Source organism: Chelonoidis abingdonii, chromosome 7 (genome assembly GCF_003597395.2).
Source record: "Chelonoidis abingdonii isolate Lonesome George chromosome 7, CheloAbing_2.0, whole genome shotgun sequence".
Lineage (NCBI taxonomy): Eukaryota > Metazoa > Chordata > Testudines > Testudinidae > Chelonoidis > Chelonoidis abingdonii.
The window spans coordinates 10994332-11021999 of NC_133775.1; the positions used below are offsets into that span (position 1 = coordinate 10994332).

The 27668-nt window shown below is 39.0% G+C and overlaps 1 protein-coding gene across 1 annotated transcript in view; it reads right to left on the reverse strand.

The window, feature by feature from the left end:
- NRDC (nardilysin convertase) overlaps window positions 1–27668 on the reverse strand; it is a 44556-nt gene that overhangs the window by 13791 nt on the left and 3097 nt on the right. Inside the window, exons 2-20 of the mRNA XM_032768424.2 lie at window positions 22709–23015; window positions 22236–22317; window positions 20180–20333; window positions 16680–16753; window positions 15541–15636; window positions 14260–14382; window positions 12569–12626; window positions 11258–11331; window positions 10937–11006; window positions 10396–10473; window positions 9823–9943; window positions 9682–9740; window positions 8596–8650; window positions 7321–7425; window positions 6942–7065; window positions 6274–6360; window positions 5519–5638; window positions 2965–3016; window positions 593–743 (exon numbers count right to left, since the gene is read on the reverse strand). Coding sequence (XP_032624315.1) covers window positions 593–743; window positions 2965–3016; window positions 5519–5638; window positions 6274–6360; window positions 6942–7065; window positions 7321–7425; window positions 8596–8650; window positions 9682–9740; window positions 9823–9943; window positions 10396–10473; window positions 10937–11006; window positions 11258–11331; window positions 12569–12626; window positions 14260–14382; window positions 15541–15636; window positions 16680–16753; window positions 20180–20333; window positions 22236–22317; window positions 22709–23015 — 1990 coding nt within the window. The remainder of the gene's footprint in view (window positions 1–592; window positions 744–2964; window positions 3017–5518; window positions 5639–6273; window positions 6361–6941; window positions 7066–7320; window positions 7426–8595; window positions 8651–9681; window positions 9741–9822; window positions 9944–10395; window positions 10474–10936; window positions 11007–11257; window positions 11332–12568; window positions 12627–14259; window positions 14383–15540; window positions 15637–16679; window positions 16754–20179; window positions 20334–22235; window positions 22318–22708; window positions 23016–27668) is intronic.

Here is a 27668-nt window from a genome sequence, read left to right on the forward strand (position 1 = left end):
AGTGCCTTCTACATAAAATACATTAACAATCTCAAAGTCTCTACTGGACTTCACAAGTCTCTAGAGCGTCTCCTTTTATCAAAAGCTTTGTTTGGGATAGGGCATTTTATGGTGGGGGTTTTTTTTGGTTTTGGGACAAGGAATAAGAGGAGTCAGTTGATTCTGAGAAAGTTCCTTCCTCCATAATTAGAACAACAATCAAATAGGAATGTATTTTGCAGTTTCCCCTGAAGATGGCCAGACTGAATTCATCTGATCACCTCTGGAACCCTGTTCCACACCCAGCTTTCTTGAACATCTCCTGCATGACTCCCCACTGCACACTCCCACCAGCATCAATCCCTGTCACTATGCCTTTCTGCTGACCTGGAAACTTACACACACTCTCTGCTCTTGCAGATTTATGAACATCTCAGTAGGAAGACTGATTTTTTTTTTATTTTTTTTTTTACTGTATACAAAACTATTAATGGGTTGAAAGACTACTAATAGACACCAATATTTAAAGACAGAGCTGTGAATAGTTTAGAAAATGATACCCAGCAAATGTCTGGTTGACTCATGGTAGAGAAAACATACTGCTAGTACTCACTGGTAGTTTATGATTGAATCCTTTCACTCGAATGACCAAACCATGCTCTCCAGCTACCAGTTTGTATTCCAGTTGAGCAACATCAGCTTCGTATGCTGGTTCAGCAAGGTTGTGGGTGAGGATGTTTACAAAAGTATCAAAAAGCACCACACTGCATGGAGAAAGGGGTAAAAGTGGGAACCAAAAAGAAAGAAACACAAACCACCATAAAAAAAAGTCAGTGGTTCTGAGAGTATATGCCAAAGTGTCCTAAAGAATTATTTCACTAGATAGCTTAAGACATTTAAGACTTCAATCACAAAACCCAATTTAAAAAATGGATTTGTATTCTGCAAGAAATTTAGTCCTGGGCAACGTAGAAGCCTACAAACATAGGGCTATGAATTTCTCTCTCTATTCAAAAAAACCCCAGGGCTATCTAGAGGTTATTTTGGTATTAAAGTACTTTTGCATCAGATGAAAAAGGAGGTTATTCACTTTACAAGGCACATCAGGATAGTACACAAGCAAACCCGTTCCTCTGCTATATGTGGTTTAAAATCCAACTAGAATAAAAAAAATGTATATTTCAAGTAACATCAGTTCATAGTAAAGTGCATTTGTTGAATACTGGGGTGTTAATACAGAAAATATGTTAAAGGAATTTGAGAGAGACAGCTTTATTTGAAGTGGAAGTTGCTATGATTAGGATTTAATAGGTATAAAAAGATCTTATTACTTTAAGTATAAGTCCTTTTTAGCCAGTTAAAAATTCTAAGTGCCATAAAGAATTAGAACGAACTGCTTCTGGTTAAAAGTTCAGAACAGTACTTTCCCTAGTAAGGCCTGCAAAAAAAATAGTTTTACAAAAGATACATAAAAAACCCACTCCTCCCTTGCATCTCCTTAGTGGTCTTCTGATAAAGTCACTATACTGTTTGTTACAACTGACAGTCAGATCTCAGGGCTAGTAGGGGTGCCAACGATGGGAGGATGAGGTGCATAAGCTGAAGTGTAATCCAATTGCTTTCCCCTTCACCTATACGCTTTTCCCCAAGTTGTTGGCTATAGTGTCTACAACAGGCAACTCTTCATCACAAAACCTCCGCAGAAACATTTTGTTCTAGCAGATGCACTGCTACAGTAACTCCTCACTTAAATCATCCTGGTTAACATTGTTTTGTTGTTACATTGCTGATTGATTAGAGAACATGCTCCTTTAAAGTTGTGCAATGCTCCCTTGTAACATTGTTTGGCAGCTGCCTGCTTTGTCCACTGCTCGCAGAAAGAGCAGCCCATTGGAGCTAGCTGGTGGAGGCTTGGAACCAGGGTGAACTGACAGCCCCCCTAAGTTCTCTGTGCAGCAGCTGCCCAGCAGGCTATCAATTGCCAGGCAGTTCTGCTGTCCCTCCCCACGCTGCCATGTGCTGCTCCTGTGCTCTGCCTTGGAGCTGCTCCTGGGAACCTCCTGCTTGCTGTGCGAGGGGGTTAAGGGGGAAGAGAAGAGGGGTGCTAATGTCAGGGTGTCCCTCTTCCCCTGCTCCTTTAACCCATCTCCACAGAGCAGGAGGGTGGACACACACACACACACACAGCCACCCACCCCAGGGCTCAAGACTGAGGGAGCTTACTGCAGCAGCTATTGTCTCAACTGGTTGATCTACTTAAAACGGCAATGTACTTAGAGTGAGGTCAGCGTACTTAAAAGGGCAATGCATGTCTCTCTCTCTCTCACACACACACACACACACACAGTGTGTCTGTCTGTCTCTCTGGCATGCTGTCTCTCCTCCCTCCGTTCCTGCTGCCCTGTAGTGCGAGGCTACATTAACAGTGTGTTAACCCTTGAGGGCTCAGCCAAGTGCTAGTTCATCGTTTAGCAGTAAGGCATTCCCTGGGAAACATTCCACCCTCTGACTTCACCACCTCAACCAAGCTTCACAATCATTGCTGTGTACAGTATTAAATTGTTTAAAACTTTTACTGTGTGTATATAAAAAAAATATAGTCTTGTTTGGCAAAAAAATTTCCCTGGAACCTCCCCCACATTTACATTAGCTCTTACTGGGAAATTGGATTTGCTTAAAGTAGCATTTTTCAGGACCAGAACTACAATGTTAAGCGAGGAGTTACTGTACTATTGTGTCACTTTCATTTTGCCTACCCTTCACCATGGGAAAACTGTACCAAAGTCTTATACACTTTCCTTCTCCTACACAAATACTTCTCCCCTTCCCCCAAAACTACTCAACTGTAAAGAATGTGAAAGAGGAAACCCAATTATGTTTTAACTTCAAGTTAATGGAGATGGGGTGGGGGTGGGATTTGTTTTCAACCCTGTATAGTAATTTTAACTGCTCTGCAAGGTAAGCATGAGAAAGGTAAATTCTTACTTCTCTGCAGACTGCTGTATCAGTGGAGATATCAGATGGAAACGTATATAAGCTGGAAAAAAAACCCACAAATGAGCAACTACAGAAACACAGCAACATTAATTGCTTTTTCCTTCACCCCATTTGCTGTTTCCTGTCAGTTATTTTATTTGAGCCCCACGTGTAAATGTTTGTTCAGATGAGACAACATTTTTATCTGTATTGAATCACCGAAGTAGTTCCCTTCTATCCCCACTTACCCTTTAAACCTTCACTGCAAAATACTGGGTAACAATTGAACTTGGGGTGAGGGGAGACATTTATACTATGGGAGGCACAGTAAAAGAGGCATATTTTGTTTGATAACAGACAATACATAATCAGATTGTAAACTGACTGAGGCAGAGACCTTATCTTTATGCATTTGGATTATATTTGCAAAAAATTAATGTTATGCTTTTATTTAAAGCAATGTAAAGGTTCTAAGACAATTTCTAAAAATATGCAAACCCTAAAAGAGCATCACCCACTGAAAACTGAAATGCCATCCTGCTTGAAAACGTAACTCAAAAATGGCAACACTGTTTCTGCATTTATGGAGTCTCAATGATTCCAGATCACATTTTCTCAGTTTAAAGGGAAAAACGTAAGGTTCTGGTAACCACCAAGCCCGCAGAGTCAAAATGGATTCCTTTCCAGAGCAAGATATTCTGTCTGCAAAATTCTGCCCTCAGTCACACCTTCAAAAGTCATCATCATTTGTCAAGCAGTTATTAAATAGTGGTAATGGAAATACTGCAGTATTCCCCAGTACTTAGAATGGGAAATAACTATCAGATTATAGTAGGCTTGGTAAAACTTGATTAAAAATAGATGAATAATATTGATGTTTATTTAAGCATTTTTTTTAATCAATTTAAATGTTCACTGTTACAGGTAATTAGAAGGGGGTCAGATAAGGGAGAGGACACAATTATTTAATGACAGTAGTCGCTGAGATTCAAAAAGATAAAGCTTTATAACCATTAAAATACAAATTGTCAGTGTCACATGTCAAAATATATAAGTAAATATCCCAGCATTTTTCTTACTTTGCCTATCAGTAAATTTCAATCGATGGAAATATTTTTTCTGTCCGTTGGTTTGTATAGTGAAATCAACATTTATTGCTCAAAATCTAATCCTTCCCAGCCTATACATCAGCTATAGTGCCACTGAGTAGTAAATAAGTATTTGTTTTCATGGTTGTCACTGTATTAGAGGTATATTAACAATAACCTACACTTCTACAGCACTAGCCATTCAACAATGTCAAAGCTCTTTACGAACACGAATGGGGTCCACAATCTTGTGAAGTGGTGTCTCATTTCACCATATGTAAAACGTAAATGATACTAACCTATATTTTATATATGGTGAAACGAGACCTGAAGAGATTAGGTGCTTTGCCAGCACCAGCAATAGCACTCAGACCTCTTTGTGCCTAGTCCTGAAATATACTTTAACAAGTCTTTAGGGATTCTCAAAACATGGCTCCAGCATTGGCCTTTAGAGCTGTTTAGCTCTAAGCAAAAAAGTTATCCTTAAAAAAAAAAAAAAAAAAAAAAAAGTAGTGTTCATGAATCATCCTATTGGTAGCCCTAAAGAAAGCCCCCAGACAACATGGTTTGGTATTCCAGTTAGTAAAAACTGCTGTGCCAGACAGTTCTCCATAGACAGGATGTGCATGAAATTGTGTCTTTTCGGTTTTGAAAGATGTTGAATCTTTGCCTTTGGGACATAAACACCTAAAAGGTTAACGTAATATTTTAAAGTAGTGCAGAATAGAGATTAATGGAACAGAAATTATACAATATTTTAATGCACCAGTGACAGCAGACAAGGAGAAAATTTTTGTTCATGGGCCAGAAATTAAGCATCTAAAGAGACCACATGCTGCCTGCAAGTCACACTTGAATCAGTTACCTCAACTGAAAACTTTTGGGCTGGAACTGTCTTTTGGGGTATGCGGATATGTATGTGTAGTGCCTCACACAATGGAACCCAGTCACTTTGATTAGGGCCTCTAGGGACTACCACAATTACTAGGCCAAATGCAAGCGACACCTAGAATTTATCATCACTTCAAGCAGGCTTATCAACAATAGTCAGGCAAGATCCAATGAAACAATAGTCCAAATAAGGAATGGATGTCCTCAAGATTTCACATTCTAAACCCCAGACAGCACCACCAACTGAAACTAGGAATGGCAGGGAAGAGGAGCAGAAGCAAGATTTTTGAACAACTAGCTTGGGTGGGCCGGGGAGGGAGAACTATGTAGTGCAGGATTATAACTCCCTAGCCAAAAATCTGAACACCAAGCTCCAATCCGAAGCCACCTAAACAAGGAGCTAAACACAAAAAAGAGGGTTTATAAGTGCAATGGCAACTGGAGTGATGCTCAGTGTTGTTTGAAAATGAAGCTACAAGTCCTAACTCTAAATAAATTTCTAGAACTATTTTAGACGCCTACTATTGCATATGAAAAGTTTTGCTTTGCACATTGTGTGTAATATATCAGTTAATAGGCATTACCTTTGGGAATTTTGAATTTGTCATCCTTCCTGTACCACAGACAGCCTTGTTGTGTGCTTAGTATTTTGACAGGATATTCCGACTCTGGGCAATCAGGTGCTTTCAGAGCAAAGTCAGTGGCTAATGCAGAAACAGAATATGTGGGTTACTGTAGTTCCACAGCCATTAACACAAGTGTGCAGGTTTCAAAACTGTAAGCAGGCTACTCTCCTCTTTGATGTCACTATAGTACATTCAGTTGCACACTTCCCTTTGATGAAGTATGGATGGGTACTGTAAAGAGACGAGGCCTTTTACAGCCTGTTCAAGAGAAGTTTTTTGGGTTTTTTTGCTTCTATTAACAGATCCAGATGCTATTTAAGGGTCTGTGTTTTCCCCCCCAAAAGAGCAGGAATAACCTAACATTGCTCTCTCACTAATCCAGGTACCATTGTTTATAGCTACATGCAAGCAATTGACAAGTGCACCATGGCTGCTCTGCTTTGTTACCTGGTCCTTGTACTAAGGAGTATTTTAAAGGGGCATTGTCAGGTCAAATTTGGCCAAAAATTTAAAATTCTAAAAGTCTGTAATAAAAATTCAGAAACAAAATGTTTCCATATTTTCTCTCTATTCCAGTGGAAACAGTTTATTTAAAAAATTAAACATTCATAAAGGAAAATAAAGACCATGTCCTGGGAAAATCCCTATCCTCAAAGGGAACGTCAGGAAAGAGCAAAATGACAGAGTCCACTAGATACTAGTGTCTCACTCACCTATATATTTATTTTCTTCAGGTAGGTGCAAGTCCTCATTTAACTGAAAGTCACTGGCCCATAAGTCACTCCAGTATTTGTCAATATCTGTGAAAAACATTAAATTAAAAGCAGATAAGCTATCTAGCTGCAGACCCTTCACATATTTCTTCTTTCCTTTAGAGGTTTGTCTCCATGCCTGTCTGCACAAAGACTGGGCCTCCCTTCCTGATGCCAATTGGCTCACCTTCCCAGCCTCCCCTTAAGCCTCTGCTCAAACCTCACTTTAAGCAAACTTATAAACAAATCATCATTTTTTAAACACAAGGCTGTGTGTATTAGCATCACGTTACCAAAAACATATCACCTTAGCCTTCATTATGTAAGTTAATCTCTATTCAGTACTGACTTGGGGGATTGGAAGACTCACCATGACTCTCCACCTCCCAAAAAAAGACCCTGTAACAAAAGGACCTGCCTATGAGGTGTAGAGAAGGGGACTCAGCCAATACTACAGACAGAAAAAAGTTGCTACAGAATAGGACAAAACACCTAAGCCTCTACTGACTCATCATAAGGCCAAGATGACAGCTGAGAAATCATCCTCCCACTCCTATGTTCTTGCATGCTGTATTGCCACCCTGTTTAATAGGCCCTGTGACCTCAGACACTTAAAAGGGTCATTTTACCTTCCTCACTGTACTGTGTCCCAAACCATTTCTCCTTCAGGTTACATTTTCCTTCATTGGCAGCAGAGAGGAGAAACAGGTTGGCTCTCTGAGGGCAGAGCTGGTTAAGAGCATCAGCAATGACCTACAAAGATAAACCAATATCCAAGCTCAAATGCAACTTTAGCTGTGTCTGTCAAGCTGTAAAATTTAAAATTACTCTGAAAATCCAGAAGACAAAAAAGATAACACATCTACTCTTAACCAAGCAATCTGCTTTCTAAATTTTTCTTCATTACAGAAGCAATGCAAGTAATCTAGAAAACCCATTCCAATATGTCTGTAGGTCCCAAACTTGTACACCTCAAATACACATGCTCACAGCTACAGTGCTACTTACGTCAGGTTTGTATTCAAACAAAAGCTGGTCTCCTGTCAAAAAGTCCTCTTTCTGAAACAACTGCATATTTTCACAAAGGCTTTCCACATAATCAACTGGATCAGTCTGTAAACAAGTAAAATGGTGTTTCACACATCAGACAGCTGAAATTTTAACTTTTTTTTTTTCTTTTTGCTAAGTACAATTTATTGTGTGCTGCACTTGTTGAGTTTTAGTTTTGGTTATTGAGCCTAAAAGCAATTCATAAACAAATCCTTATTCAGGATACTCAAACACCCACTTCTCCCCAGCCCTGCAACATTAGAGGGCTCATCCTTAGGAAGAAACACTAATGAAAAGGTTTCTGCTTTCTCCCTATCTTGTGACTAGCTGCAGAGAAGTTACATCTGATTGCACTTTTACAAAATCAAGAACAACTGTATAATCCTGGTTACAATTTATTGATCTGTCTACACTAGGGAAAAAAGGCATTGTATGATGTCATTGGCTGGATCATGAGGATGCAAGGCATATACCAGTGGTTCTCAACCTGCGGCCCGTAGGCCCTTGCAGCCCAATCAGCACAGAGCTGCAGCCCAAGCGAAATCCTCAGGGCCATACAAGTTGTATTGGATGCGGCCCACATAACACACTGTGGGCCACATACATGTCCCGCAATGGTAAACAGGTTGAGAACCACTGGCATATACAAACAGTAGCTGTCCCTGGTTTTTTACAAACGCCAGTTGTCCCAGGTGTGATTACCAGGTGGTACAAGGTCTTTAGCACGTGATTTATGCAGTGAAGTCTACAACAAGTTTCTCTCCAGTCCCAAGAGGAAAAAATCAGAAGCTGTGAGTTTATCTATTTAGCCTAACTCCAGTCCACAATTCAGAAACGCATTCATACCACCCTACAAGTAAATAAGACAAGGTTCCATCTGCAAGGATTTTACAATATAAATCGGAAGATAAAGAGAAACAGACCATAATAAGCAAGGAATAAGCATAATAAGCAAGGAAAAGATCAAAGAAGATCAAAACATGAAGAAAGGGACGACAGCCTTTGGAAGAGCACCACGTGCAAAAAAATCAAGTTGTGTTTTGGTTTTGTTAAAAGCACAATTTCACAAGTCAAAGTCTAACATTTCTCTACCTAAAATATGAATCTTATGTTAACACATTCTCGTTCTGCCTCATCTTACCTATGTTTTCAAAGTATTGTGAGATCAGAATTTTCAAATCCTCTGACAGACAAGCTACACACAGAAAGCAACTGATGAAGATTAACCAATACCTGTTCTTGGTAATGAAATTCATTAGCTTCAATCTTCTGGATCTCTTCCCAAATTCTGTAGGAAGAAAAAAAAGTTTCCCCATTACATTGCAACATTTATTACCAAGATACGAATGAAACACCATTTCTAGGTAAGATATAGTGGAAACTGAAGTCAGTTTCTCTCTAATAATTCTTCATACATCTGAGACCCGGTTAGATGTGCATTGAAATACACATACAACTCCTTTTATCTGGGAATCTCAAAAGCAGTTTACCATTGTCAGCTGGCCCTTGTTATTCCTGCAAATAATCATGCCCTTATTATAGATGGAGAGAGCAAATCACAAACTAGTCAAGATCAGACAGCAAGTTAATGAAAGAACCAAAAACAGAACCAATAACTCATGACTTCTAGTCTCAGGCTCTGACTACTACACCAAATTCAGAAATGCTTGAACTTACTATGTGGCATTCAGGGATGTCTTTAGCAATTCCCTATGACAGAATTCGCCACTTCTTGCTTTTTTGTCCTCCACTAAGGACATGCTGAATTGAACCAGTTCAACTGCAGTATTATTTTAAACTAATTTAGTTAACCAGTGCAAAATGCTGAATGGACACTTATTTCGCTTTAAAACAGGCTTACTTGGTCTACCTTAAGTCTGTTAATAACAATTTTAACTTAAACCAAAGTAAACTGCTCTTAAGCAGAAATAACTGTCCATAAGCAGGAGCTAGCACCAGTTTACCTCTATTGGTTTAAAAACAGTTTAAGTTAAACTGGTGCTATTTTCCTAACCCTAAAATCAGAGCTCTTGGATCATACACATGGAAATATCATAAGGTAAGAGCACATAAGATTGTGCTCTCTGAACACTAGCCCTTTGGCTAAAAGCATACAAGAGCAGTCAGAAAACCCCAGTAGGTGACAGTTACCACTCCACTGCTGTTTGTCACATTGTCTTTTTATGGTGACCTACAAGTCCTGGGGCTTTTTTTAATAAGTTATTTTCCACCACTGATCCATTGCATCTGTTCTAATATATAATTATCAAAAAAGTAAAGAGATAAAAAACACACACTACAAAGGATTTAAATGGTTACCTTTTATCTGGCCCCCTTTGCTGCAACATCTTCAGATACTGAAATACAACATGTGCAACCTGAAGACAAAGACAAACTGATAAGTTTTTGACATTTGAAAATATAAAAATGGTCAGAAATCCAAGTTGCAATAAGGTTTACCTCATAGAAGTGCTTGTAACCTTCATCAGTCAAAGTCACAGAAATGCTGAAGATAGAGTAGGTGGAGTTCTGTTCAAATCCTGTCTCACCATTTCCTCCATATAATGCCAGAGCCCAAAATCTATTGAAGATTTAAACTCAGTATCCATTATTCCTGTTAAAAGCTATCCTGAAGTATGGCTGTAATTACAGCACACTTATTTGAGCTTATTTCTGACTTGCATAAGGAAAGGACTGCCTGAATGACTTTCAAAGAGATACCAAAACAGACTACCACAAGATACCTTTCTACCAATTCACAAAACATAATGCAGAGCTCTGAGAAATAAAAAAAATTTGAAAGAAAAGAAAAGAAAAGAAAGAACATTCTAAAAGGGGAAGTAAGTTTACTTCTAGGAGGAAGTAAATTATCAGAGTATCCTAAACTAAGTAACATGGCTGGCACAAACTTGCAAGGGAATTACCAAGAAAATTTGACTCTTCTTAACCTTAGAAGAATTTTCCCAAATATTTTCACTTTAGAATATTATTTTTCACTTTATTACAGTGGACACTATATTGAACTCTACATACTTTTTCCTGAGAAAGGAAAGAACACTGCCTTTGCCTTCATGTCCCACTAGCCAGGAGATATAGTGAAGCGGCTTCACCCTAAAACAAAAAAGTTTACAATGACAAGAGGTAAAACATCTTTTATGCAAAGATCCCAAGTCACTAGACAAACAACTACATTATACACTGCTCAATTCACCCGTAACAAGTGTCATCTTTAAACAGCATCTCTATAAAGAGATATCAAATTGAAAATACAAGTGGAATTTAGGTAGACAGAACATAGTGACTCAACTGAAAATTAATCAGGACGTTGAGATTAACAGCTCCCTTACTTATTATCAATTTAAACTTAATCTATATAAAACAGATGTCAATCAGTTTAAGAGTGTCCACACAGGGGTTTGCACTAGTTTATTTAGATTCATTTTAAAACACACATCTTTACTTAAACCAGCACAACTTGCAACATGAACAAATCCTATGAGCCTCAGTTATTTAGAGCATTCCCCCTCCCCTACAGTCAAGCATGTGTTATCAATAAGATGTTGTCCATCCTCACCTGTAATGCTGATCCTGTGGGGGAAGTGCCCAGGTGATGCTCAATGAATGAACTTTTTTGACTGGAAAAACTGAACAAGAAGAAATGTATTAATTAAATGCAAATACATTACTGCTCCTGTCTCGAAGTCTGATAAATCAGAAGTGGGCAAAATATTGTTTTTAATGCAGAAAGTAGTGGGAAAAATACATAACCCTACATTATTAAAACAAAAATATATTGTCTATTTTAAAACAAAATGGATAAGAATCTGCACAGGGGTACACACAATTCCAATTGAGAACACCTAACGATACAGAAAGAAGAAATCAGTTCACTCACCTCTGTAAAGTTTGTGAAATTCTGGTGTGTCAAAAGGCTGTGTCAGGTGACCAAAGCTTGGCCTGGGTAAGCCACTTAAAAAAAATAAAAATAAAATAGAAGTATGTAGCATGATGTTTACTGGTCATGATCCAGGGTCACACAGAGGCACGTACAAGCTGCTTTATGCCCACGGTCCTGAAGTGATGATAACCTCAAGCCCCTAGAGAACCAAAATGTCTAGTCTTTTGATGCGACTCTGGATTAGGGCACAAGAGCTACACACATCCTGAATAAAAGAGAATATGACATTCACCAGTCCCATGAGTACTTCCACAAACCCTGCCCCCGAAACTTTGGGCACATCACTCCACTGATGGCACTGAACCTTCCAAAGTTAGCATGGAACAGGAATTTGGAGCAGGTGCAGGTGAGAATATCACAAAATCCACACACAGACCCCATCACCACGCCATGTTAAGTGAGTGGTAGGTTGTGAGAGCCCTACCCCTCTTGAATTTCTAATAGAGGTATTCACATAGATAAGTAAATAAAAGAGTGCTATCTTTGAACAAATATTTTGTCAGCAGGAATCTGCAGTTTGAGGAAGTGTGTGTAAATCACTCAGTGTTCTGTAACACATCAAGAAGTGTTCACACCGAAATGGTAGGTATGAGATGGGGGAAACAGTCATTTTCAGCCACAAATTGGTAAGATTGTTTTATTTATATTTTATTGTTAACTGAGGGGTACACCCTACAACTTCAGCAATTTTAAGGTTAAGACTACATTTGGATTATATGCCCATTTTGGACAGCATGATATAGCTGATTATACTGTATCAGTTTGAAAAGCCACGATCAAAACCTGTTGTAGTTATAAAGATGACAGCTAACAATCACCACAAACCATGATTCAGCTGTAACTTGCTGCCATTTATCTAAACACAAAGCAGTGATGTAAGATTTAGAATGTTGCAACCGCAGATTATAATTTTCCATTCAACCACAGGAGTCAACAAGGCATCATCACAGGTGTAGCAGACGCCAATCACACTCCAACTTCAGGCAGATACCTCATAGCATCTTAAATGTTTAAAACTTGCTAGGCAAACATATTAAGAAATATTTAAGCAAAATAAAAAAAAAAATTTAACTTTTAACCTCCAAAGTCACCCAGTATTCACTCAGAAGGGGATAATTTCCTCAATAATAGAGGTAACGGCATTTTAAAAATCTCAACAGTTTTGAACAGTGCATGCATGGAATTTTGTAAGTCTGCAACCTAATTTCACAGCTTCCATGTAAGAAAGTAATCAGAAAAGAATCTTACTTATTTGGGATCGCTGAGAAGATTTCAGTCACCCACTTTTCCAAAGTATCCAGAGTTTCTAGTAAGGAGAGAGAGAAAAAACCAAACACACCTTACTCAAGGACAAAGGCAGATTCTCAGGATGGTAAGGGCAGTTTACCAATCCTGCCCCATTTGCCCAAGTTAACGTAGGGAGATAACAGGTCAGTTCTCTAAATTGGTAAGTGCTGGACTGCAAATATCAAAACCTGTTGGGTTGACTCTGATTTTCCCAAACTTCATATAAACCTGGCCTTTAATCATGTCTTGATGTTGCTCTGTATCACTTGCACCACACGCTTATTAGGACTGATATTGAAAGGCTGGTGGAGCTGGAGAGCCTGTTTATCAGCATTAACAGCTGTGGGATTTGCAAAATGACTAGTATATTAGATTTGTTCAATCACCTCAAGGACAGAACAGATGCAGCAGTCTGAGAAAAGGCAAATACGGTGTAGTTGTGCAACTAAGTAGCATATTGCAAGTATCACATGAGAAGCACTTTTTCTCTTGCTTCCTTATAAAGGAATGATTATATAAAGTTAATAGCTCACAAAAATTATGAAATAGCAGAAGCGTGACTAGCAAGAATTCTGCATTCCAACCAATACAGTAGTGCTCCCTATCTCACAGGAAAAGTGATGATTTTTATAGAAAAGGAAAAATACGACATTTCTTTAACAGAGATGGGACTGTGGAGATGACTTGCAGGGCTAGTGGCTCCCATGCATTTCTTCCAATCACAAGCAAAATCAACAGAACTACTATCAATGTAATCTGCCTTTTGCAAATACTACCCAAGTCCAATGCATCCAACTTAGCATGTTTTCCATTATTATAGTAGCATCTCTAGAAGCTCTAACCTGATAGGTACTGCACAAAAGTCTGATAACACACAAGCTCTGCCCTGAAAAGTATAGTCTAGATAGGAGAAATAAAGGACAGAGAAGAAAAAGTATCATCCCTATTTTTACAGAGGGATAACTGAGGCACAGAGAATTTGAGACTCAAAAGCAGCACTTAAGCCCATAACTAACTTCAAGAGTTTGCTTAAGTCTCTCTCTATTGAATAAAGGTCTCAAGCACATGCTTAATTAACCATGATAAACTCCCTTTAACCTCAAGCTTAAGTGCTTTGCTGAACTGAGACCTAACACAAAGTCGATCAGGATGTCATTTATATAATCTATCAGCCCACACTACAAAATCATTTCACCACTGAAATGTCGTCACCTTCAGCTGCATTTAGTTTTGCCCAGGACAAACCCTAATTCCCACTGAAAAAAAGTCAAAAAATCTCTAGTCTCCATTCAGAGAAGACAGATCCTCTGTTTTAAGATCTCACCTGAAAAAACACAAAAAAGTAAGCTGCTGGAAATCAATGTAAGGAAATCAAAGACAAGTGAGAGAGTCAAGCCAGGATTCAAGCTTGTGGTTCCCTGGTTAGGTATTTCACAACTGATGGTCAGATCTCCAAGACAGTCCCACAAACTAATTTAAATGTTTAAAAGCTATATATATAGATGCTTGCCTGACAAGCTTGTAGAACAATACAAGTCACAGACATGAAGCATTACGTAAGCAGATGAGGATAGTGCTGAGCTCAGACTGAAACAGACCATTACTTCAAAGCAGTAAATAACTGACTGTTTTTAAGCAACAACTGCTATTACCTTTAGACTGGACGACTAAAGTCATATAGTGAGCAGAGTAATAGCGCTGCCAGAAATCCCTCAGCCTGGTGTAGGTATCAATATTATTCATTTTAGGCTCATGTTTGAGTGTCTCTGCATTACCTGTAAATATATTTTTAAAAATGGTCAGTTATCTGGATACTGATATGCCAGAGTCTCACAACAATAGATCACAGAATCCAGTCTTGGACTCCTTGAGTACCAAAAACTCCCAGTAAAGCCAACAGGAATTCTGGATGTGCAAGGGATACAGGATCTGGCACAGAGTCTTCTAATGGCATAAAAACATGAAGAAATGCTGAAAACATACACAGAATTTTTTTTAACTGATGTTAAGGTTCTGTATTACACAAAAACTGCTAGAAAACACAGTTAAAGGAACATCAACTTTGAAGTTACACTTCAATCAGTTTTTACTTAGTACTGTTACAAGTAAATATTTCAAGAAAAAGTGTTCTCTGTATGTTCACTTTGTGCACTGTGGACAGCTCTTGGTGTATGGCCTTTTTGTTTCCTGTTTATGCAATGCTCTCTTTCCCCTATTGCAAAACTTCAAAAAAAAATAAGAAAGGAAAATCTGTTGAAGTTTTACAAATAATTTGTCAGGAGAGATTCAGCTGTAGATGTAGCACATGGAACTACACTCCATTTTTTAACCTGACTAGATTTCAAAGCTGATAGGATTTAACACAAGCGTTATCTTGTAACTTATGCACATCAGCACACTTGGGGCTTGGTGCAGAAAGGCTCTCCTGAGACCATGTGAAGTGAATTCTCTCCCACCCACAAGGCTGTGGAATGGCAGTGAAGCAACTCTTCAGCTGCTACTGCAGCCCTGAGACTGAACCAACTCTTTTGAAATATCTTCCCAGACTTAGTTCTTGTGAGCCCACATGTACTTTTTCTTTTATGTCCAAATACAAATCTTATTTTTCCAAAGATTTTTAAAGGAAAAAGACAAGAAGTTACGCAAACCAGGGCTTCCCTAGAGAGCATCACCAGTATACTAACACAAAATGACCATGAGTCAGTCTAATTAGCAGCAGCTAAACAGAAGGGCTATCATTGAAAATATATTAAATAGATGTTGCACCTTTTATCCCAAAGTGTTTTACTCTATTCAGAATGAAGAACTATTTTCACACGTTTCAACTGCCACCAGTGCGATACTACAAATAATCCCATATCATTAAGACATTCTGCTACCTTTTTTTACACCACACGTTTCATGAAGTCTTAGAATGTCAGAGAAGAACATACCCCAAAAGAATTTCTTCATAGGATGCCCAGGCCTGGCAAGGCTTCCAAACAGCATTTCCTTTCTGTTTGCATCAGAGGGTCTTGCTAGTTGATACTCTGTTAATTTAAAGCATTAGCTCTCTATTAATCATCAGTATATGAGGCAATGTTGCTACGTAACTAATACTAACTAATACTTACCCTCTGTGCTCAAAATGAACAGAGAAGAGAACAAAACCTCAGTTCATTGCTGAGAAGCCAAGTATGGAGAGGGAAGGGGAAACTGAGAAGCAGGGAGGCATTTAGTGCCCAATCGTGCAACATTTTGCATGTCCTCAACTTCCATTTAGTGGGAATGGAGGACAGGCAACACCTTGCAGAATTGGATCTTTTTAAAGTACAACAGAAGTTTAAATATTACTATTCGTTGTAGTTTATAGCCAAAGTTTATCTACCCTGGAACTCCAGCAGAATTATGAAATCAAGAGATTGAACACTGAGCTGATGAAGCATGAGGAATTCTTAGACTGTTTTAAACTCTGTTTTTGTGAATAACTTAAAATTTAACTCAGCCCCCTGAGAAGCATTTCAGAGAAAAGATGTCCTTGTTGAAGATCCTATTGCTCCACTTTCAGTGGAAGGGATGAGAAAGTTGACAATACACATTTGGGGCCGTTAGTATGTCCTCTAACAAAATCAGGGAAGACCAGACTTATCATTCCTAACTTAAACAAGATCAACAAATATTTTTAATATTTCCTTAAAAGCTCACCCCTTTCAGGTTGTCTTTATATATCAGAGCATCAAAAAGCAGCAGCAACCTTTTCACCTCTTTGCAGATTACCTCTAACCTAGTTCTTTTTCATTCTGTATATCAGTTTTGTTTTGCTTCACTGATTTAGCAAAGTTTTTCAGACGTGCTTCTGTCAGATATATGTACTGCCTTACTGTCAGAAAACTTAGGTACTCCCTGCCCAATTAGATACTACTTTAGGCCTTACTAGAACATGTGGTGAATTAGAAGAGGAGTATATCGGTTACATTTGAGAGAAACAGAATCTAAATAAATTCAGTACTTTAAGTGGGGAGTTTTGCAATATATTGTTATACCAAGCACCAAACATTCTGAAGAATAATGGTGACAAGAACATTACACTTACCACTGTCTACAGCCTCAACTTCCCGGTCAATTGCATCCCTGATCATTAGTGGGTGAATGAAGAACTGTGCCCACCTAAAAAATAAAGAAAAAATGGTAAATTTCATTTTCCCCCATTGTCTAGTGAGCAGAACAAAAAAACAAAACAAAAGATTTTCTATAATAAAAAACCCAGTTTTTGTGACAAACATCCACTGTTTTTACATTTAGGATTTGCATTAAGTCAGAAATGTTTTAATTCTAAACTACATTTTCACCAGTTCTTAAAGCCTTTATAGAAAATTTTATAATGCCAATGTATAAGTGTCCTTAAAAACTAAAAAAAAAAAAAAAAGCAAGGCCCCCAACTCTTTGGAGCTGAAGTGCGTTGGTAGGACATGGTATCATAGGATGCACGTTTATCTGCCTTTACACCCCGAGAATGATCATATCAATGGTCTACTGAACCTGATTCTTATCTCCAACAGTGGCCACCGGTACCAGATGCGTCAGTGTATAAGGGATTAAGCATTGAATTTTGAAATTAAGTTTGACAATATCAATGCAGTTGTTAGGTGCTTTGACCTTGGCATAAAATCGACAAGCTGTTTATGTATAAGTGTATTTTTAGAGACTGGCAAGAGCTTTGGGTAGGTTACCTTTTACTGGAGACTAGTCAACAATGAAAATAAATAAACGTCTATTTTTTAAAATCCTATTCAGCTTTTTGCTTTAACATCATGAGGCAAAGGCATTCCGTAGCTTCATTATCCACGCAGCTAAAGAATATTTCCTTTCATTAGTTTGTAATTTGTTGCCTTTCACATTCATTAGCTGCAGTCACTCTTGTATGAATACGGTTAATAGGAATTACTTTTTCTATACCATACATTACTTAAACTATCCTATCCTTTCTTTGTCACAACAACCCCATTCTTTTCAATCTCTCTGTAGAAGAAAAATCTTACCATACCTCTAAATATCTTTGTTGCTAGTTTCTAGACCCCTTCAAACTTATCTGATTTCAACCCTTAAAGGGCTGAATTTTGCCCTTAAAATGTTTGCTCATAACTCCCATAAAAGCAGCACTCCCACTGCATGTACCTTCTCGTGCAAACCTTAGCTCAATGAACATATCAATGGCTTTGATAAAAACACCTAATGGCAGTGCAGCCTAGTTTCCTCCTGCAAGAGGATGGGGGGCAAGAAGAGGGAAATACATCCATTAAAAATATTAAAATTGCACTTCTCAAAAAGGAGAGAGAATATTTTTATCCTTATGGCAGGAATCCAGTTAGACTGGTAGAGCTTTATTGTGCTATCATATGGCCTGGTGTGAACAAACTCAATGATCTTTCATGGCACTAAACATACACACTTCTACCCCGATATAACGCGGTCCTCAGGAGCCAAAAAAATCTTTCTGCCTTATAGGTGAAACCGCGTTATATCAAACTTGCTTTGAGCCGCCGGAGTGCGCAGGACCCCTGCAGAGCACTGCTTTACCACATTATATCAGAATTCAAATTATATCGGGGTAGAGGTGTACTTTCTTGAATAGTATCATGGGCCACAAAAACTAGAGCTTTTGTAAGACTGGTAGATTCTCTTTTTTGAAAAGAGACCAACCAAAAATTAAACAGCTTTGGGGGCACAAATTTAAAAGGAACAAGCCATTAAAAGATTCTAGCTGCACCTCTCCTGAATAGAGGATAAATGGAATTAACTAGAAATGGCAACAACAGGAGACAATTATAAAGTCGTAAAATATAGCCAACATGTTATCTGGAGTAAACACACATTGCACATGTATAGTTACACAGCCCATGGCAACAAGCCTCCCAGCCCAGTCTGATAGACTTGGGCTAGCAGGGCTTGTGTTAATGCCCTAAAAATAGCATGAAGACAGTGCTTTGGGGGCCAGGCTCTGAAGACAAAGAGGGCAGACTTCAGAGCCCAAACTCCATCCCAAAACACAACTTCAAAGTGCTCTCTGTGACGCTGCACTCCATCTGTTTTATGGAAAAGTGTTTATACATGTGAATGTGATGTAACTGGAATATGCTTCATGCAAAAGGTCTCTTGTACGGTATCATTACAAAGCTCCTGACTGTTCATCCTATTTGTATGAATGTATCCTTCTTGTATCTAAAACTAGAAATATGAAGAATTACTCTGAGGTCCTCTTGTAATTATGCAAACTGCGAGCCATTAATGGTGGCTTAGGATCTTGATGGTTCCCACTAACTAGAACAATTGGTTGTAAATGGCTCTGTTTACTTGTAAGCCTTCCTGTGTTCCTGTTAGTCAGGCCAGAAAGAATGGAGGCTTAGGGTCTCATGGGATATGTGACCTTGTCATCTGGTACTAGAATCCATCTTAAACCTGGTACTTTTCCATTTAGAAGGAAGGGTGGGAACCCAGAGAGACAAGATTCCTGCCTTGTGCCAAAGCCATAAAAGGGGGTGGAACAGAACAAAGGGGCTGTCAGTAATGAGAAAGCCCCTAGTTATCACCTGAGCTGGAACTAACAAGAACTGTACCAAGGGAAAGGATTGGGCCCAGACTAGGAAGGAATCTAGTCTGTGAAAGAAGCTTATTGAAACATCTGAGGGTGAGATTTACCTGTATTCAGTTTCTTAATGTATTAGCCTTAGACTAGCATATGCTTTGTTTTATTTTGCTTGGTGACTTAACTTTGTTCTGTCTGTTATTCCTTGAAACCACTTAAATCCTACTTTTTATACTTAATAAAATCACTTTTATTAATTAACCCAGAGTAAGTGATTAATACTTGGGGGAGCAAACAGCTGTGCATGTCTCTCTATCACTGTTATAGAGGGCAGACAATTTATGAGTTTACCCTGTATAAGCTTTATACAGAGTAAAACTGATTTATTTGGGGTTTGGATCCCACTGGGAAATGGGTGTCTGGATGCAGGAAATAGGTTACTGCTGAACAGTTTTTAGTCAAAGTCTGCAGCTTTGGGGGCATGGTTCAGACCTGAGTCTGTGCTGCAGCAGACTAGTGTGTCTGGCTCAACAAGGCAGGGTTTTGGAGTCCCAAGCTATCAGGGAAAACGAGCTCAGAGGTAATTTCAGGACATCAGATGACAGTACCAAGGGGGTCTCTGTGACCAAACCCGTCACACTGTCTACATGCTATTTTAGAGCGCTAGACCAAGTCCGTCAACCCAGATTGGAAGGCTCGGTGCCACAGGCCGTGTAGACATACCCATTGAAATCTTTCCTCCTCTCGTAGCAGGTGCACAAATCACCTTAATCCCAAGAGAATATATACAACTGTGAGGTACAGCTACTATCTCAAGAGATCCAAAAGAAAGTCAGTCCCTCCATCTATGTCATCTGTTACAATAAGGAGACCTCTAAATATTCAGTCACCACTGGCTCCCTTCAATCAGGCCAAGACAAAGCAATGCAAAGTTACACACAGTCTCCTCAGGCAGATACAAATCATGTTAGTCTATTTTAACCTATCCTTGTTTGGTACGATTGAGTTACCTGTCAAGTGCTTCTTTAAAGTACTTCCTCTGTACATCAAACTGGAAGACTGTCCGTTCACAGTCAGTTGAAGCATTGTCACTGCCCCCATGTTTCTTCAGGAATGCATCAAATCCATTCTCATCTGGATACTTCAAACTGCCCATAAATACCACTGAAACAAAAGCCATCAAAATTAGGGGGATTTTATAAACATTTGATTGCAGAAAGACAGCTCACAGAGTCATCACTTAGAACAAGTAGTAATTACATACTGATGACCCGATTTTCCACTGCCTTGCATTTCATGTAGTCATTTACACCTGCAGCAAGTGGATGTAAGATGCTACCAAATAAGAACACTAGCATTCTACAGCAACTTGCCACGGACAAACAATTATATCATGGATAAGGCAGTTCAAAAGCAGGCTGGTCAGTTACTGTGGGCATAATATCATGCAATAATTCAGGACAAGTGTTTCATGTTCAAGTATGTCTTTAAGCCACAACAACTGAGTACATTGATCTGAATTTGGCCCTAGTGGTCACTATACAAAGGCCAGACATACAAGCTATCTATCACCACCTCCCATGAGCCATTTGTGGGCTCATCTGCCCCTGTATTCATTACAGAAAAGTAGATCTTTTACTGGACCAACTTCTGTTGGTGAGAAAGACAAGCTTTCAAGCCACACACAGCTCTTCTTCAGGTCTGGGAAAGGTACACCCAACAGAAGCTGGTCCAGTAAAAAAAGATATTACCTCACCCACCTTGTGTGTCTAACATCCTGGGATCAATAAGGCTACAACTACACTGCATACAGAGGAGGAGAGAAAGGTGAACTAAAAAGGGAAAAAGTTCAGTATTGATGGACATAAAGCCCCAAAATTTCCTCCTAGTCAAGCCCGTTTGATAGGAAAGTCAAGATTTAAAGAACAAGCAAGAAGCCTATCCTGAGGGAAACATGAGGCACGACAATAAAAATAAAGGTTCTGGTTGTGCTCTCACATACTAATGTAAATCAGGAACAAATCCACTGAAGTCAATGGAGTTACATGGGTGCAAAAGCAGTGGAAGAGTGTTCAAATCAAGACCAAGGGTTTTAGGGTTTTGTTGCCTTTTTTTTTTTTTTTTTTTAAATTCCTGATCTCTCATGTGTGTTTCCTGGGACTACCCATGAATATTGAAAAGCTTACAAGATAACCTTCAATATACACTTTAATAAAAACCCATCTTGCCATGTTTTGGGAGACACTCCTTCAAATTTATAAGACCACAGAGAAAAACAACCACTCAAAACAAGAAAGAAAAATCCACCACTCTATGGCTCTCGGAAGAAAATTTTAGAATTGCTATTGGACAATGTTTGCAAAGGACCAATTCATTGAATCAAATGAAAATAGAGGCAGGGAAAAACAGAACAGTTGATTTCAGAATTTTGCTAGAGACCTGCACATCTAACCAGATAAATCAGAATCAATCAAGCATGCTTTTAGTTCTCTGAGAAAGGCTTGGCCACATTTAACAACAGATTAAGTGTTAGAAAGCAGAGTTTTCGTATCTGGGCACAGATAGAGAGTGGTGTGTGTATACACCGGGCTAAAGTCCCAGATATAAAAAGCTACATTTAGACTTAGTTAGGTTACTTATACTGTCAAATACTTAAGGCCATAAAAATCTACAAAATACGAAGCTAAGGAGTTAATGCTTATGACTAATATACACATCTTTTTATTATATGTTTTGCATTCTCCCTTATTAAATTATGTTATTCCAAAACAGCATCCTCTGTACTTTAAAATTAAAACAAACTGAACTTCTACTACATTTTATAAGAGTTACAACCTATCACAAGATTTTAGATAGGAAGAGTTATTTTCTATGCAAACAGTCATTGAGCAAGAGTTCTACATGTAGATGGAGTTCAGTGGGGAAAAATCTCAGGCACAAGCTATTTGAAATGGGAAAGGAGTAATTCTGCAGTCGATAAGACACTACAGAAGCAGCATTCTATAAACTCATGGCAACATATTTTTCACTGAAGTAAGAAAATGTGAAATATAAGCAGATACATACTGTGTTCCAGAAAGTGTGCTAATCCAGGTAGGTCTTCAGGGTCAGAGAAGCTCCCGACAGCAATGCAAAGGGCAGCTGCAGACTAGAAAATGCACTATGGTAAGAGTCATTTTTCAAAATGTTATCTGGTAGCAATAAATCTCACACCAATCAAGCAGTTACCCTATTCCCCCCCAGGATCAGAAGAGTCCAATGGACCAGGACTATATTATGTTTCATTCTACTGCTATTCCTGTGGCAAACACTGGGCAAGCATTGTGTTCATGAGTAACAGCACAGGCTCAAACCTGGGCAAGAGATGGGGTCTCACATAAAAGTGAAGGCGGCAATATAAATACAAAGATAATTTAGGTAGGGGACACACACAGGCATGGAAGACTAGCCTGCTTGTCTGACCACAGCACTTCAGAGTTTGTGCCTAGCCAGGAGTCCTCCGTTTAACAATTTTTCCATCATGTAAAATTAGTAAATACCTGCTTTTCTGTACAACCCCTCTTTCTTGTCTCTTCCTTTTCTGCTAGTTCTTCTAATTCACTATCATCAGGGTCACTGAGGTCCTCATCATCTCCACCATCATCATCTTCATCATAGTCATCGTCATCATCATCACCCCCTTCTTTGTCATCTTCAATCTCTGCTCCAGAGTCATCATCCTCATCACTTTCATCCTCAGATTCATCACTGTCCTCCCCTTCCGAAGACACCACAGAAGGGGCAGTGTCCATGTTATTTAAATCCGAAATCAACAGTGCACACAAGCCATTTTGTAATTTGATGTACCTATAAGAATAATTATATGACTATTAAGACTTTTCTCTTGTTTCCTAAAACCTCTGAATCTCACAGAAAAGTTTGAGTGTTTCTGGATTTACCAGAATTGTTCTGAGTTCTTCAACTGAAGTTCCTTAGTCAAACCCTCTAAAAATCAAAACTGAAAATCTAAAGCAAGATAAGTGAATTTCACCGTGCAAAAGTAAAATCAGAATTTATTCTACCAGTACATTTTTTGCTGTTTAATTAAATATACCTTATAAGCCGACATGGGCTTAACTTTTAAAAAACAGCCTGCACATACATTAATTCCTACATTAATGAAATCACATACAGTTAAGGACAACAAGGCCCAATCCCCAGTTCAGATTTTCCAGATCTAGATTTACAAAGTATGAAAGGAAAACGTAATATCATGAAACTTCATTGTGTTTTACTTGACAATTATCTTCATATGAGTGAATTATTGGTGCAACTTTTTTTCTACACAGATGCAGAATATTTGATTGTCAAGTACTCATTCTGCTATGGTAACATACATTATATGACAAGCTATACAGGTGTCAAAGTATGACAGGAATGTGAAATATCCAGTGTTGTAGACCTGTTGGTTGAAGAATATACATGAGGAGCATTTTAAGAATTCATGGAGAGAAATGAAAGTAGCTCAAAGCACTAGTAGAAGCCAGATGAAAATTTTACAATGAGAAAGTCAGTGGAAAGTATGAGCTTTTATTACCTTAGCAACTTAAAAAAAAAAAAAAAAAAAAAACCACACTCCCAATCAAATGCTACAGTTAGGGAAAGAACTTCATAAACAGTATGTCAGATTAGTTTCCTGAAGCAAATACACCTATAAGTGCAACTAGTTTTATGCAGACAGACCTTCGCATCCAGAAAGCTCAGTGAAGTGAATGGGACTCTACATTGCCTATGCAATGGTCTACACACAAAGAGCAGTTTGTAGGAGTGAGTCTTAAGGAAAGATTAAGTCAATTTTTCAAGACCCCTAATCACTGTTGCTCTGAATTTCCTCCCAGCTGATGTCTCTTAACAGAGAGAAGATATCACTTCTCTGCTCCGTGACTTTAAACTGCTACAGCCTAAACAAAATAACTGGCTTTCTCTGCTGTTATAATGCAGCACAAATTTGTAACTCGCTGCCCAGTATCACTCCACAACTCTTCTCTGTAATACAGCTTTCACCCTCCACTCATGGATGCACATTGGACAATCTACTTCCACAAAAAAGTTGGCTGTGTATTCTTCTCCAGCTGATTCTCATTTGTGTTCTGTTGAGTGTTATGGTATTAAGAAGTTATGATTTACATTCTACAGGGCCAAAAACCAACCTAAAAGACCAAGAGGTCCAAGTCACCACCTCCACGTACTCCCCCTCTGTGCAGGGGATTTATCATCCTTAGCACAGCCAAGGAAGAGGATCACATTTACCCAACATGGTAGAAGTCCTCCCCCTTCCCTTGATCTGGAAGGAAAAGCCAGACTATCATTAGTTGGAGATAACATGACAATAGTTTTTAAAATAGTTCTCTGTTATGAAGAAATAATTAACTTTTGAGACAACCCCACTCCATGCCCATAAAGATACCTCTCTACCACCAACACAGAATCTTAATTATACCATACATACAAATTTGGAAAATTATTTACAATTGTAACTGAATAAATATCAAGTTCAACGTCTTAACTACTGTTACGCATACACAATTCCAAATACTGCCTATAACATTTACTCGAATCCCACAGAACTCAAAGCACAATCCTCAACTGATGTAATTTCAGAATAGCTTCAGGATGCCTGCAACTGAACAGCATCAGTTGTCCTCTTCACTTCCTCCTATAAATAAGTGAGCAAATAATACTACTGTGTACTTACTCCCCACCTCCATATCATCACTGAAGATGTTAAGTAGTAAGGCAGGGAAAAAGATTCCATGAACAAGGCTGTAGATGAAGTAGGCAACTGCTGAAGGCGCTTTGGTTTCAGCTAGCAAGAACCTAAAACAGCGTCAGGTAATGCTAAGCAGAGATGCTAGTTGAGCTAGTTGTTGTTCACTTTTTCCATGTTTTTGTCACAGCTGGAAAAAGAGAGAAGTGCAATCAAACTATAATTGAACACTAGTTACTGCTAGTATCTGAGCAGCACGTAGGAATGATGAAGGACTCCCATCACTGAACCTAAAACACAAAGACAAACTAGGGAGGTGTATATTTTGGTTGCTTTAGAAATTCTTCAGTGGTGTTTGTTCAGACCAGACGAGGGGTCAGCAACTTTTCAGAGGTGGTGTGCCAAGTCTATATTTATTCATTCTGATTTAAGGTTTCGCGTGCCAGTAATACATTTTAATGTTTTTAGAAGGTCTCTTTCTATAAGTCTATAATATATAACTAAACTATTGTTGAATGTAAAGTAAATAAGGTTTTTAAAATGTTTAAGAAGCTTCATTTAAAATTAAATTAAAATGCAGAGCCCCCTGGACCCGTCGCCAAGACCCGGGCAGCATGAGTGCTCCCGAAAATCAGCTCATGTGCCGCCTCGGCATATGTGCCATAGGTTGCCTACCCCTGGCCTAGACATTGGTCACAGAATGGCTAGGATTTTGTTTTTAAAAAGGGTCATAAAATTTAAACACCATGGCTAGCATTAACAGAACACTTATTCTTGTGTCAAGTTACCTCCTTACATGTCAACTAGCCAAAAAACCAGCAGGCTAGATCCTCTGCTCCACCCAGCAGAGGAAACTCCGTTTACTGAATTAAAATCCTAATGCTCATATAAAATGCTTCAGATATACAGATAAATATACCACAGAGTATTTCTGGGTAATAGAAGCGAGAATGCTCAAAACACAGCAGTTTTGGAGATAAGAACAAAAGTGACATTATGACACACAACTTAACTAATAAAGACTGAGATACATGTCAATTTAGGTCAAGGAACATTACAGGAATACTGTAATTATCCAAGTACAAATATTATAAACCCAGGAAACGTTGATAAGGTTAAACTTGAAAAATTCCAAACATACACATTAATGGTATGGAAATGTACAGTTAAGGCAACTGAATGACGGTATGGCATAGCTACTGCGTGGCCTGGCTATTATGACCTAAGACATGGATATTTTTGTCCCAAATAATCAATCTAAAATTCCCTCCCCCCCATTATGATGTCATTACAGGCAGAGCTACTTTGTTTTGTTGTGTGAAAGGTGTAGTTTGGCAAGAGGTAATGGTGGAACACTGGCATCCCTGGGACACAGAATTAAGGCTATGGTGTACTGTCTGTGGTGTACGGCAGTGGTTAAGTGTGTCTGTGGGTGGAGAAGTAGATGGCATATACTGTTAGACTACCTGCTTTTTGAACACTTTGCTTATGAGTTGTCAGATATGGCATACAGCAACACCAAAGTTGAGTTCTAAAGGTGAGATTTTCAAAACCATTGAAGTGCCAGCCTAATTCCCCTCCTGTGGAAATCAGTGACTTAATCATTGACTTCCATCAGAGAAGACTTAGGACAGGGTTCGGCAGCCTTTGGCATGCAGCCTGTCAGTGAAATCCACTGGTGGCCCTGTCATAAATAGATAGCTAAGGGTTAATGTTTCTTTTACCTGAAAAGGGAACCAAACACCTGACCAGAGGACCAATCAGGAAACCGGATTGTTCAAAGCAGGGGAGGGAACCTCTGGAGGTTTTTGGCTTTGTCCTTGTCTCTCTGTTTTCCTCGGCTATGAGTGAAGAGCTTTTCTTTCTATCTCCAAGCTTCTTTCTACCCTTCTGTTACCAAGTTGTGAGTACAAAAGGAAAAAGCAACAGGTTTATATTGTAGTTGTATTTACATGTGTGTACTTTGCTGGACTGGTTTAAATTGGATATCTTTTGAATCAGACTGTTTATTCCTATTTTCTTATAAGCAAAAGCCCTGTATTTGATTCTTGAATGCAGAGTTTATATTCTATGTATTTTCTTTCTTTTTATATAAAGTTTTCTTTTTAAAACCTGGTTGAGGTTTTTCTCTGGTTAAAGCTATGGGACAAAGGGAGGGGGAACACCTCTTTGTGTTAGCTTGACTAGGTTTGAATGCATCGCCTCGGGGAGGAAGGAGAGGGGGAGGTAAATTGTCCTCTCTGGTTTGCATTCAAGGAGTTTAAATACAGTATCGCCCAGGCTAACCCAGGGAGGGAGAGCTGGGGATGAGATAAAGAGGAGACAAGGGGAGGAGCTTGTTTTCCCTTTGGTGGGAGGCTCAGGGTTACTGGGTCTTGGGGGTTCTCCCAGGGAAAGGTTTGGGGAGACCCGGGAGCTATCAGGAGCTCTGAATCCTGATTGGTGGCAGCGATATCAGATACAAGCTGGTAATAAGCTTGGGGGAGTTTCATGCTAAGCCCCCAGATTTTGGACGCTAAGGTCCAGATTTGGGACAGAGGCTTATTACAGGCCCAAGACCATTTGTTTACTTGCAGCGTCCGCAGGTGCAGCCAATCGCAGTTCCCACTGGCCACAGTTCACCGTTCCCACTAATTGGGGGTGTGAGAAGCAGTGCGGGTCAAGGGATGTGCTGGCCACCGCTTCCCACAGCCCCCATTGGCCTAGAATGGCGAACTGCAGCCAGTGGGAGCTGTGATTGGCCAAATCTGCGG